Here is a 12,450-nt window from a genome sequence, read left to right as displayed (position 1 = left end):
TATTTTCTAGAAGCTACGATGTTCAATAATTAGCTTCCATTTGTCATTCTCCTCCCACCTCCCACCTCCCCTTGTGGGGGGGTATGGGTATGTGTGTTGAAGGCCCAAAACACATGCAGTTTCTCTTAGAACAAGTCTGATGAAAGAAACCCAAAGGGCACAGAGGACAGACAACAAAAGCACGTGGGACTGCGGCACCAAACGAGACGATGACTTAGACGCAAGGACGAAAGGCAACCAAAGAAGGCAAACGCTGCAAACACAAGCTTCTGAATAAGCCTGCAGATAAATCATTTGTTTTGATGATGATAGAAGTCAATAAAAGGAGTCTGATAAATGGTAAAAGTTTCAACACAAACAAAAAATACCCCAAGGAAAGCTAACTAATTATTTAAATTGTCACTACTGGTAGGTGGAAGGAAACCCTCTTCCACCCCTGATACAATTATTCTAGAGAATATAAATTGTTTGGGAACGTTTATTAAGAAGTTATATTTTTATGCCTTTAAATGTTTTCAATCCACATCCACTACTTCATGGATCACAGCCTTGTCATGACAAAGCGGCCTGTGTAACTCAAGGAATCTATGAGCCACGCCATGCAGGGTCACCCAGGATGGACCGGTCATAGTGACGAGTTCTGTGGTCCACTGGAGGATGAAATGGAACCCACTCCAGTATTCTTGCCTCAAGAATCCCATGAACAGTATGAAAAGGCAAAAGATATGACACCAGAAGTTAAGCCCTCCAGGTCAGAAGGTGTCCAATATGCTACTGTGGAAGAGCAGAAGGCAATACTAGCTCCAGAAAGAATGAAGAGGCTGGGCCAAAGCAGAAGCAACACGCAGGTGTGTATATGCTTGGTGGTGAAAGTAAAGTTCTAATCTATAAAGAATGATATTGCCTAAGAATCTGGAATGTTAGGTCCATTAATCAAGGTAAATCGGATGTGATCAAGCAGGAGATGGCAAGATTGAAGATGGACATCTTAGGAATCAGTGAGCTAAAATGGACAGGAATGGGCAAATTTGATTCAGATGACCATAATATTTACTACTGTGGGCAAGAATCCCTTAGAAGAAATGGAGTAGTTCTTATAGCCAACAATCTGAAATGCAGTACCTGAATGCAATTTCAAAAATGACAGAATGATCTTAGTTTGTTTCAAAAGATGTACTTTGCATCATAGGGGATTGGAATGCAAAAGTAGGAAGTCAAGAGATACTCAGAATAACAGGCGAGTTTGGGCCTTAGAGTACAAAATGAAGCAGGGCAAAGGCTAACATAGCTCTGTCAAGAGAACAGGTTGGTCATGACAAACATCTTTTTCCAACAACCCAGGAGATGACTCTACACATGGACATCAGCAGATGGGCGATATGAAAATCAGACTGATTGTATTCTTTGCAGTTGAAGATGGAGAAGTTCTATACATTCAGCAAAAATAAGACCTAGAGTTGACTGTGGCTCCAATCATGAGCTCCTTATTGCAAAATTCAGGCTTAAATTGAAAAAAGTAGGAAAAATCACTAGACCATTCAGGCATGACCTAAATCAAATACCTTATGATTAAAAAGTGGAAGTGATGAATAGATTCAAGAGATCAGATCTGATAGAATGCTGAAAGAACTATGGACAGAGATCTATAACACTGTACAGGAGTCAGTGACCAAAACCACCCCCAAGAAAAAGAAATGCAAGAAGGCAAAGTGGTCATCTGAGGAGGCCTTACAAAAAGATGAGGAAGAAGGGGGGCAAAAGGCTAGGCAAAAAGGGAAAGATACACACAAGTGAGTTCCAGAGAATAGGAAGGAGAGATAAGAAGGCCATCTTAAAAGAATAGTGCAAAGAAATAGAGGAAAACAATAGAATGGGAAAGACTAGAGATCTCTTCAAGAAAATTGGATGTTTTAAGGGTACATTTCATGCAAGAATGGGCATGATAAGGTCAGAAATGATAAGGAACTAACAGAAAAAAGTGAAAATGAAAGTTGCTCAGTCATGTCCAACTCTTTGCAACCCCACGGACTGTATAGTCTGTGGAATTCTCCAAGCCAGAACACTGGAGTGGGTAGCTGTTCCCTTCTCCAGGGGATCTTCCCAACCCAGGGATCAAACCCAGGTCTCCTACATTACAGGTGGATTCTTTACCAGCAGAACCACAAGGGAAGCAAGCAGAAGAGATTAAGAAGAGGTGGCAAGAATACACAGAAGAACTATACAAAAAAGGTCTTAATGACCTGGAATCACAATGGTATGGCTACTCACCTAAAGTCAGACATCCTGGAGTGTGAAGTCAAGGGGGCCTGAGGAAGCCTTACTATGAACAAAGCTAGTGCAGGTGACTGAACTCCAGCTAAGTTATTTTAAATCCTAGAAGATGATGCTGTTAAAGTGTTGCACTTCATATTTCAGCAAATTTGGAAAACTCAGCAGTAGTCACAGGACTGGAAAAGGTCAGTATTCATTCCAATCTCAAATAAGGGCAATACCAAGGAATGTTCAAGCTACCATACAATTGCACTCATTTCACATGCTAGCAAGGTTATGCTCAAAATCCTTCAAGCTAAGCTTCAGTAGTACTGTGAACCAAGAACTTCCAGATGTACAAGCCAGCTTTTAAAAAGGCAGCAGAATCAGAAATCAAATTGCCAGCACTTCTTGGAACATGGAGAAAGCAAGAAAATTCTAGAAAAACATCTACTACTTCACTATGCTAAAGCCTTTGACTGTGTTGATCACAACAAACCGTGGAAAATTCTTAAAGATATGGGAATACCAGACCACCTTACCTGTCTCCTGAGAAAACTGTGGATGTGGATCAAGAAGCAACAGGTAGAACCAGACATGGAACAATGGACTGGTTCCAAATCAGGAAAGGAGTAAGACAAGACTGTAAATTTTCACCCTGCTTATTTAACTTATATACAAAGAACACCATGAGAAATGCTGGGCTAGATGAATCACAAGCTGGAATCAAGACTGCTGAGAGAAATATCAACAACCTCAGACATGCAGATGATACCACTCCAATGGCACAAAGTGAAGAGGAACTGAAGAGTCCCTTGAAGAAGGTGAAAGAGGAGAGTGAAAAGCTGGCCTGAAACTCAACATTTGAAAAACAAAATTTAGTCCCATCACTTCCGGTCAAATAGAAGGGAAAAAAGCAGAATCAGTGACCTATTTTATTTTCCTGGGCTCCAAAACCACTGCGGACAGTGCCTGCAGCCATGAAGTTAAAAGATCCCTGCTGCTTGGAAGGAAAGCTGTGACAAACCTAGACGGCGTATTAAAAAGAAGAGAAATCACTTTGCTGACATAGGTCCATATAGTCAAAGCTATGGTTTTTGGATGTGAGTGGGACCTAAAGAAGGCTGAGAGCCAAAGAACTGATGTTTTTCAACTGTGATGCTGGAGAAGACTCTCAAGAGTCCCTTGGACAGCAAGATCTAACCAGTTAATCCTAAAGGAAATCAACTATGAATATACATTGAAAAGAATGATGCTGAAGCTGAAACTCCAATAGTTTGGCCACATGATGTGAAGAGCTGACTTACTGGAAAAGACCCTGGATCTGGGAAAGATAGAAGGCAAAAGGAGAAGGGGGCAGCAGAGGATGAGATGGTTAGACAGCATCATGGACTCAAAGGATATGAGTTTGAGCAAGCTCTGGGAGACAGTAAGGGACAGAGGAGCCTGGCCTGCTGCTGTCCATGGGGTTGCAAAGAGCGAGACATAACTGAGCCACTGAACAACAACAACAACAAATCCACAGCCAAGAATAATACTTAGGATTTATGCAAATACTCTGCTATAAGAGTATAAAGTATGATATTTGTCACTTGAATAAAATAAGAGACAATTTAGATTTCTAATAAAAGAGGGTTGATTAAATTATTTTGCTATGGATACAACCATATTATGGAATGCTATGCAGCCATATCAATAATTTTACAGAAGAATACTTATAACAAGAAAATATACATTCACTGCAAGTTGTTCAGAAAATTGTTATAAGAACACATTAACAAGTTAGAATGTTAGTAAATTATCTTAAATGACAGCTCTTGCATTGAAGGGCCTAGATTTAAATTTCTATGAAAACTTCTCCTGCACCTACCAGGTAAGATGACAGATTGTTCCAGTTTCTTCTTTTATGAAAAGTAGAAGAATTATATTTCTTCCTACCTCATTGTGTTTGGGAATATTAAAAAAGGTAATGCATTCAATGCTCTTAGCATTTTATTGTGCCCATAAATGCTACAGATATTAACAGAATAATATAAATGTATCACTTATAAAGTATACATATATTTACATTTGATTTTGCCATACCATGGAGCATATGGGGTCTTAGTTCCCCAAACAGAGATTGAACCCATGTCCCTTGCAGAGGAAGCATGGATTTCTAACCACTGGACTGCCAGTGAAGTCCCTATTTATGCTGATTTAGATATTCATACTGATATGATATATTCAAAATAAACCTCAATTTTTTTATACTTATCTCTTTGGCTTTAAGTGCATTTTTGTTGCACTGCTAGCTGGGTTGTGTTGCTTTGGCTGTGTTCTGTAATTCTGCATGCAGAAGAGAGTACGATCAGGAGTTCTGCGGCCGTAGCAAAGAACACCGATGTCTCAGCCACTTGAAACAACGAAGGTTTATTTCTCACTTGTGTTACAGACCTTTGGTGGGTCAGCAGACATCTCCTTATTTAGAGACCCAGACTAATGACCAGCCACCATCTCAAACACTGCAAATCTCCATGCCAGGGAGCGCGGCAGCATGACAGTCTCTCACCACCTCTGCCTCCTCCGCTCAGAAGTGATAACATCCCTTGTGCTCATATTTTCTGGCCAAAGCCAGGCACATACCCAGGAGAACCTCAATAACAATAAAAGTGTGTTTTTAACCAAGAAGAGTTGAAAACTGATGTGTAGACATCACCTGTGTCTGTGTGCTCAGTCATGGCTGACTCTTGCATTATCAGTAGAACACTGATAGGAAAATAGAGAAAGGTACATCCACCCCACAACCCCAGGAGCAGAAATTAGGATGAACCACTGGATATCCACATTGGCTCCAGGAGAATCATCTAACTAAATGAAGGAACAGAAATCAAGGAATCACAGGATTAACCAAGAATTTAAGACATCCTCTAAATTATTCCCCTGCCTTTAAGACATAATGATCACACATAGTCATCACCAGCACAAGCAAGTAATCTAATTTAATTCTACCAGGAGAATTGCCTTTTTTTTTTTTCCCTTGGCCCCAGCTGGCGAGCTGCTGAGGCTCTCCGGCTGGAGAACCGATGGGCCTTGTAATTGCTTTCTTCACTCATGTAACCACAGCTGCAGTTGTCATTCATAAACCGCAGAACTAATCCTTCGGAAGTTTTCATCTTGGCCATTTGCTTTAAAACCTCCAGTGCCCATGAGTTTGTAGATGTAGCCCTATAAAAAACGAAGTCTCTGACCACTGGTCCGAGCCCTGGCCTGCCTGTCATAAATCCTTGGTCTTCATTCTCAAAATTCTTACATTTTGTTATAGTTTTTTTGAAAACCACTTCACTCATCAATATCTCTGTTTCCTTGTGAGGAAACTAGAGAAGCTTACAATTGGTAAAGAGCATCAAAAGGCTTGAATGAATTTTTTAAAAAATTAAAAATGTAATTCTCTACATATTAACACCTTTTTGGTACAATAAACTTTAAATATACTCTAGTCCTGAAATATAGGAACTAACTAAAGATTCTTCAGAAAGGTAGGAGACAAATATGTTTATCAGAGTTTATTAAACATTGATATATCAAGTCCATAAATAATTCTCTTGCACTAACATCATATAAAAATTCAAGACAAATGGAAAACTTTGGCAGATAAATATACACACACACACATATACACACACTTAAAGTCACTTTTTATGTTTAAGATATTTTATATGCTTTTATTTTTCTATTATATTGCTTGCTATTCTTAGCAATAAATAAATAACAATAGTCCAAGAAAAATTGATTTTTTAGTCTTTGTTATTTTAAGAGCATAATAGGCTTGCTGAAGCACTAGAATCACAATATTTTACTAATGCTGGTGTAACAGTGGTTCCTGTCTGGGGTTATTAGTGAAGGATGGGGCAAATCAGAAATGCTTCTGAAATTAAAAATTCCCTCTACTCATATTTTATCCTCTTTCTTATGATCATTAGGGATAAATACCAGAGTACAGGAAAACAGTATGTTATAAATAATCTTGGAGACTTGGGAGGGTTTTCTACCCACCCCTCAAAAAAGTAATAATAGAGAAAAGATGAAATATGATAATAAATAATGGTGGGGATGTGGAGAAATTGGAACCTTCATACACTTCTGAAGGAAAACTAAAACAGTGTAGTCACTTTAAAGCCAGTGTTCCGGTACGTCAAGAACCTAAATGTAGAACTCCATATGATACAGCAATTCCACTCATGGGCAGATAGCCAAGAGAAATGAAAAAAAAAAACCAAAAATTCTCTGCACAAAACTTGTATATAAATATTCATAGACAGTATTCACAATGGCCAAAAAAGGATAAACAACCCAGATGTTGATTGACAGATGAAGGGATGAACAAATGTGGTATATCCATACAGATTAATATAATGCAGCCATAAAATGGGATACCGACACATTACAATGTTGAAAACATTAAACTAAGCGAGAAAAGCCAGAAGCAAAAGGACACATTTCATGTTTAGATGCAACATCCAGATCAGGCAAAAGTACAGAGACAGGAAGAAGATTAATGGTTTCCAGGGGCTGAGTGGAGAGAATACAGGAGAGTGATTGGAAGGGATACCAAGTTTCTTTTTGTGGTGATGAAAATGTTCTGGAACAAGTTAGTGGTGAAGGTCAGATAATTCTATGAATACAGTAAAAAAAAAAAACCTCTAAGTTGTATACTCTATAAGCATAAATTTTATGACACTTGAATTCTATCTCAAAAATTCATTTTTCAAAAAAAAGCCCTGCAACATAAAATTAATTTTTAAAATTTATTTAATTGGAGGCTGATTACTTTACAATATTGTGGTGGTTCCGATCTAACATTCACATAAGGGAAATCTTTCTCCTTTTCCTCTTTCATGAATAAAATTTGTAATAACTTCAATTACCAGTTCCTCCAAAAGCATATTTCACATTAACTTTGCCATTTTCACATGAGAGGTGAAACTGTATTTCTTATTTTGAGAAACCAAAAACAATGAAACCAGCTTTCCCTTAGATGAATCCTTCCTTCTCCTCCAATGTGTACTGATCTGGTACCAAGAACACACCTGAGGCTACATGCCACCCAAGAGGAGGAAAGCTTATTCCAAGCTGTCTCTTTATATAGTGCTTTCTCAAAAGCCAACAGTACAATTCAATAGGATGTTATTAAGTTTCAGAAATGTCAGTGGACAATTAGATGGTTTTATTGATAAAGCTCTGAGCAAATATCCAAACTTTTTTTTTTCTTCTTTTAATGCAGCATTGAACTAGATGGAAACTGAACAAATCTCAGAGCTAAAGTAGACTGAGTGAGTGAGTGTGTGTGTGGGTGGGTGCGACGGGAAGGAAGAGAGAGATTGTAGTTCTCCGTATTTTCCCTCGTGGATACTGGAGTCATTATTCTGAAAAGGCAAATTTTTCCTCATTCAGGAATCTCAGCTACCTTTTAAATAAGATACGTGTGAACTGAATTCACTCGACTCACAGGGTGAGAGGGGGTGGGTGGCAAGGCCTGAGACCCTCACTTACCCCTTCCCGAGCATGGCAGAGTGGCGCTTCCCTGGCACTTTCTGATGCTCTCCTCCATTGACAGCGGGCAGGAACGTGGGTGTTCACACTTCTTCCCATACCAGCCTACTTTGCAGTCACATCTTCCACAGTTACACTGCCCGTGACCTTCACAATGAGAGTAAGTATATATGTATATTAGTGTATGTAAAAATGTATTATATATATACACATACACATGTATATGAGAAAAATATACTGAAGTCAGAATTAGTCTCCAAACAGTGAGTGTCACAAAGAAGTCAGAATCTCCATCAGCACCACAGAAAACATTAAGGCAAAAGCCCATTTTTCAACAACGTTCTTAAATACCCGAGCTGTATTGATTGATCATGAAGGGTAAAGAAAAGCAACAACTCCAGATCAGATAAACAGGTTCAGAGGACTATCAACTTGAATCTTTCAAAATCCAAGTGCATGAGATTGAATTAGGCTGCTGGGGCCCAAATGGAGGGTTTAATGGATCTGGCGATTAATTCACACGGAGGAGAGCCATAGGAAATGGAAAGCGATTTGTTTTTGAAACAGGGTCTCAGCTCCTGGAGTCTCCCAGACTTTATTTTCATGACCTTTTTACTACCCACAACCCTTGAAGACTAATTTCATACACACAAAAGAGGTCAGGAAAGAAATTAATTTCTTTACACATGGAAACACAGCCTGCAAAAAACTGTGATAAGTGGTGATATGGTATAGCAGAAAATAGACCAGGTTACAATCATATAAGCAGGTTCAAATCCTGACCCTGCTCCCTACTGAATACAGCTGGTCAAATGACAGCCTCTTTGACATTTAGGTTCTTCATTTCAAACCGCATTATCTATCCACATTTATCAAGAAGTATATACTGTATCTTAAAATGCTACATAAAAATGAGCTATTGTTATTTTTATTCATTTGAGCCCACACATCTAACCAAGTAGGAACAGAAAGGAATGAATAACTTAGCTGAGTTTTTCTAACTCTTCATAACCATTCTGAAACTCATTATTACAAACACAAAGTAAAGTAGATTTCAATAATTCCTCCAAAAATGCATGAAGGATTTTAAAGGAAGTGGAATTATACTTTCCTTAAGTAAATCAAGTATGTTGGTAATGGATGAAAAATCCATGCTATTTTGCATTTTGCATTCAGTTCAGTTCAGTCGCTGTCGTGTCTGACCTTTTCGTGACCCCATAGATTGCAGCAGGCCAGGCTTCCCTGTCCATCACCAACTCCCAGAGCTTACTCAAACTCATGTCCATCGATATTAATATACATCACAGAGTATGAAAACTGGCCTTCAGTGAAGACTGGCCTGTTTTGTCAGTATCTCATGAGGTCTGTGGGCAGATGTCTATCTGTCAAGTTTGAAGCATCTGTCCATCAGGAAGCTTTTCATTATAAACCAGCTTCTTCATGGAATAAATCATAAAATCATAGTCAAAGTAGGATGAGCTATTAGGGACTACGGAACCCAAATCTCTCATTTACACTAAATTCCATTCAACAAGTTTATTGAGCACCTGCTATGTAACAGAATCTAAGGAACAAATTGCTGTTGATACTAACACTTTGTCTTAGAGCTCATAATTTTAAAGGAAAACTTTTTGATTACTAATAGATACATACGACATGTGACTATGATCATTTAGACTTTCAAACACAAGAATTTTTATTATAAAAATTTAACTTATTAACACTTATAGCTCTGAGGTTATTGGGTTCCCTAGCTTCTAGCCATTTATCCTAGCTTACAAAGTTCCTCCCCATCTTCCCTGTCCTGATATAATTTTTAGGGCAAAATTTGCAGAGTTGTATTGCAAATGCATAGATAAAAAACAGGTTTTAAAACAAAATCTTTAACATTTAAAGTACAGTCAGTTCTGCTGTTCTATGAGAGCCGGTGACTTTGAAATTCTGGGAGACACGCAGCATCATTTGTAGGGCACTTGAATGTGCCAGGAGGATGCTGGACAAAGTACAGAACATCCTGCCATTTGTGGAAGACGAGCTGATACTTCAACAATAAAACTGAAAAACACAGATTGAAAGGGGGGAAAAGGCTTTTCTCTTGAAAGTTTAAAATAGCTGTGGAAGTTAGAACAAAGCATCCAGTAGGTGAGGAGGCCAGGGAATTCCTAAGTACTCAGGAGAAGGCCACCTCCTACTGCAGGTGCTTGGAATTCACAGGCAGTGAGAGTCCTGATCCCTTGGCATGTGGAATAAAGTCAGAGTCTGTGTGGACAAAGATGGGGACTGATGGGAGGATATTCTGAAGTGCTATAGTTGGCTTAAGAGCAGCCATTACAGGGACTTCCCTGGTGGTCCAGTGGCTAAGACTCCACGCTCCCCAGGCACTGACCCAGGTTGGATTCCTGATCCGGGAACTAGATCCCACATGGTGCAACTAAAGATCCTAGAGCATGCCACTGCAAAGATCCTATGCATCGCAAATAAGATCCAGTGAATTCAAATAAATGATAAATTAATAAATCAATAAATTAATAACAAGTAATTTAAAAATAAGTAACCATTTTCTAAAAAAGAATAGCCATTACTTTCTGTCTGAGGTTCATTCACATGTCAACATTAAAAAAAAACACTGCAGTGGCAAAAAACAAATTTGTGAAGATGGTCAGATACTATTAATAGAGATTCTTGAAATTAAAATCTGGTCATTATATTCAGAAGTCAGATTAATTGTGGGTGCTTTAACAAATGTTTAAAAAATGTGCAGATGCAAATCTTTCCCCTTGTTGCCCTCATATCCACTCTCTTCTCTTGTTGTTCTATTTACCTCGCTTAGTCCTTACTCTCTGTGCTTTTGCCCCTAACGTTATGCAGCTTCACTTTTCTGGCCCTCGGCTATTTCTGAGCACTTCTACAAGTTCTAGGGGAAACGTGGTCCATAAGGTCTTCAACTCTATTTCCTGTGCATTTCATGCAGCATCACGGACCTTCTCAACGATTACTACTCTGAGTTTATGCGTCATCCTAGGCATCACCAGCTCCAAACAAAAACGGAAAGAAGATATAAAATGTGCCCTCACTTTCACCATATGTGTGATGATCCTTAAGCTTCTGTGTCTTGGGCTCAGCCTTGGACCCCAGCCCCTGCCTCATCTGAGCAAAAGGCACTCTCAGAAACAGCTGCGGTGGATTGTGTACACACTGGAAAGAACTGATGGGATATTGTCATTGCTGCAACTGGCCTGGGCTGAAAGGTCTGGCCTCTAAATAGAAAGGATCAAAGTGGGAGAACACTGCCTAGTTCAGGATGGCCCCTGTGCCTCGTCAAATCATCCACGTCTATGCCCTCTACACTTTGCCACCAGAAGCCAACATCCAGTGAATAAGTTCAAGCTGGGGAAAGAAGGGTTATGAAAAAAATGAATGACTTGAGTAAAACATTCACAGTGAAAGTAATTCCCGAGAGTCAGTGAGTATACGGCAACCAGTTTAAATGGTGAAATAGTGGCATACAGAATGTTTTTGAAGGTTTCATTGTTTGGGGAAGAGTAGGTATACCTAAATCCAATACCCTGATGAATATCACAGAAGAAGCAAATGTAAAAGTAATAGAGAAAAGGCTTAAATGTAACTCTAGTCTAGAATGGTGAAAAATAGTATTGACAGTGGTATTGCTAATCTAAATGTTGACCAGAGATTAACCTGACAAGTGAAAACATAAACAAAACTATGCTTTCACAGTTGTAAAAATTATATTTTTATTATAAAATTATATTCAATAACTTAAAAGTCACATGCTGCCAAAAATAAGTTATGGATTCCCTTCTAAATGAAACTGTACCTTTTTCTACTAAAATTCTTTAGGGTATTTCATCAGTGGGCTTAGGAACCCACTTAGAAATGTAAGGTATCAATACCAGGTTCTGAAGCAGGTATTTAGCTTTTCAGAAAAGACAGGAAATCAAAACTTGAAATTGCAATTTCTCTTCTGAGGTTACTAGTTTCTCAATTTTAGAGCGATAAAATGAAGATGATGAAAATGCTTGGTTTTGATTCATAAGTTTAGAAATGATAAGATCTATTTATCATGAAAATCCTTTAGACTGTCATAACATACTATATCAGAGTCTTTCATAAACAAATAGAGAAAAAAGCAAAAGTGAAGAAGTTAGGAGATCCGTGTCCTCCAGTCAATGTTCACCTTTCCGGGCTCCATCTCACTTTATCTTTAAAGTGAGAGACCTAGAAGAAGTGAATTCTCCCACCCTGATCTGAAACATCAAGTTTCAGTGCTAATGTGTCAAATCTAGGTGTGTATGTATCCACATATATTTGGCCTTCAGGAGTTCATTTCATTGATTCTAACAAAGATTCTTTTAAACTCTGTAGACAAGGGAATCAACAAAATAGAGAGGAAAGATATAGAATGTTATTGTTTTATTGCAGATATTAAATACATTAGAGAACTGCTTTCAAAGGCCTATGAACACTCCTTAGACACACACACATTCATGACAAGGGAAAAACAACAGTGTCTAGTGTTGGCATGTAAATAGGATCACAGCCAGAACTGCATCACAAGGGTGGGGAGCTGGCAGCAAGGGACATCAAAGGCATCACGGCCACGCTGAGCGTTAGGGGCTTCCCTAATGGCTCGGCGGTGAAGAATCCACC

General features: G+C 38.7%; 1 protein-coding gene across 2 annotated transcripts in view; it reads right to left on the bottom strand.

Moving 5' to 3' along the window:
- The window catches only part of ITGBL1 (integrin subunit beta like 1), a 224,412-nt gene that overhangs the window by 99,074 nt on the left and 112,888 nt on the right, over positions 1-12,450 (bottom strand). For both annotated transcript variants that reach the window (XM_068984672.1, XM_068984673.1), the window contains one exon: positions 7,783-7,929. In XM_068984672.1, coding sequence (XP_068840773.1) covers positions 7,783-7,929 — 147 coding nt within the window. The remainder of the gene's footprint in view (positions 1-7,782; positions 7,930-12,450) is intronic.

Source organism: Capricornis sumatraensis, chromosome 12 (assembly GCF_032405125.1).
Source record: "Capricornis sumatraensis isolate serow.1 chromosome 12, serow.2, whole genome shotgun sequence".
NCBI lineage: Eukaryota > Metazoa > Chordata > Mammalia > Artiodactyla > Bovidae > Capricornis > Capricornis sumatraensis.
The sequence above is the reverse complement of the archived record's forward strand: the minus strand, read 5'-3'. Positions and strand labels throughout refer to the sequence as shown.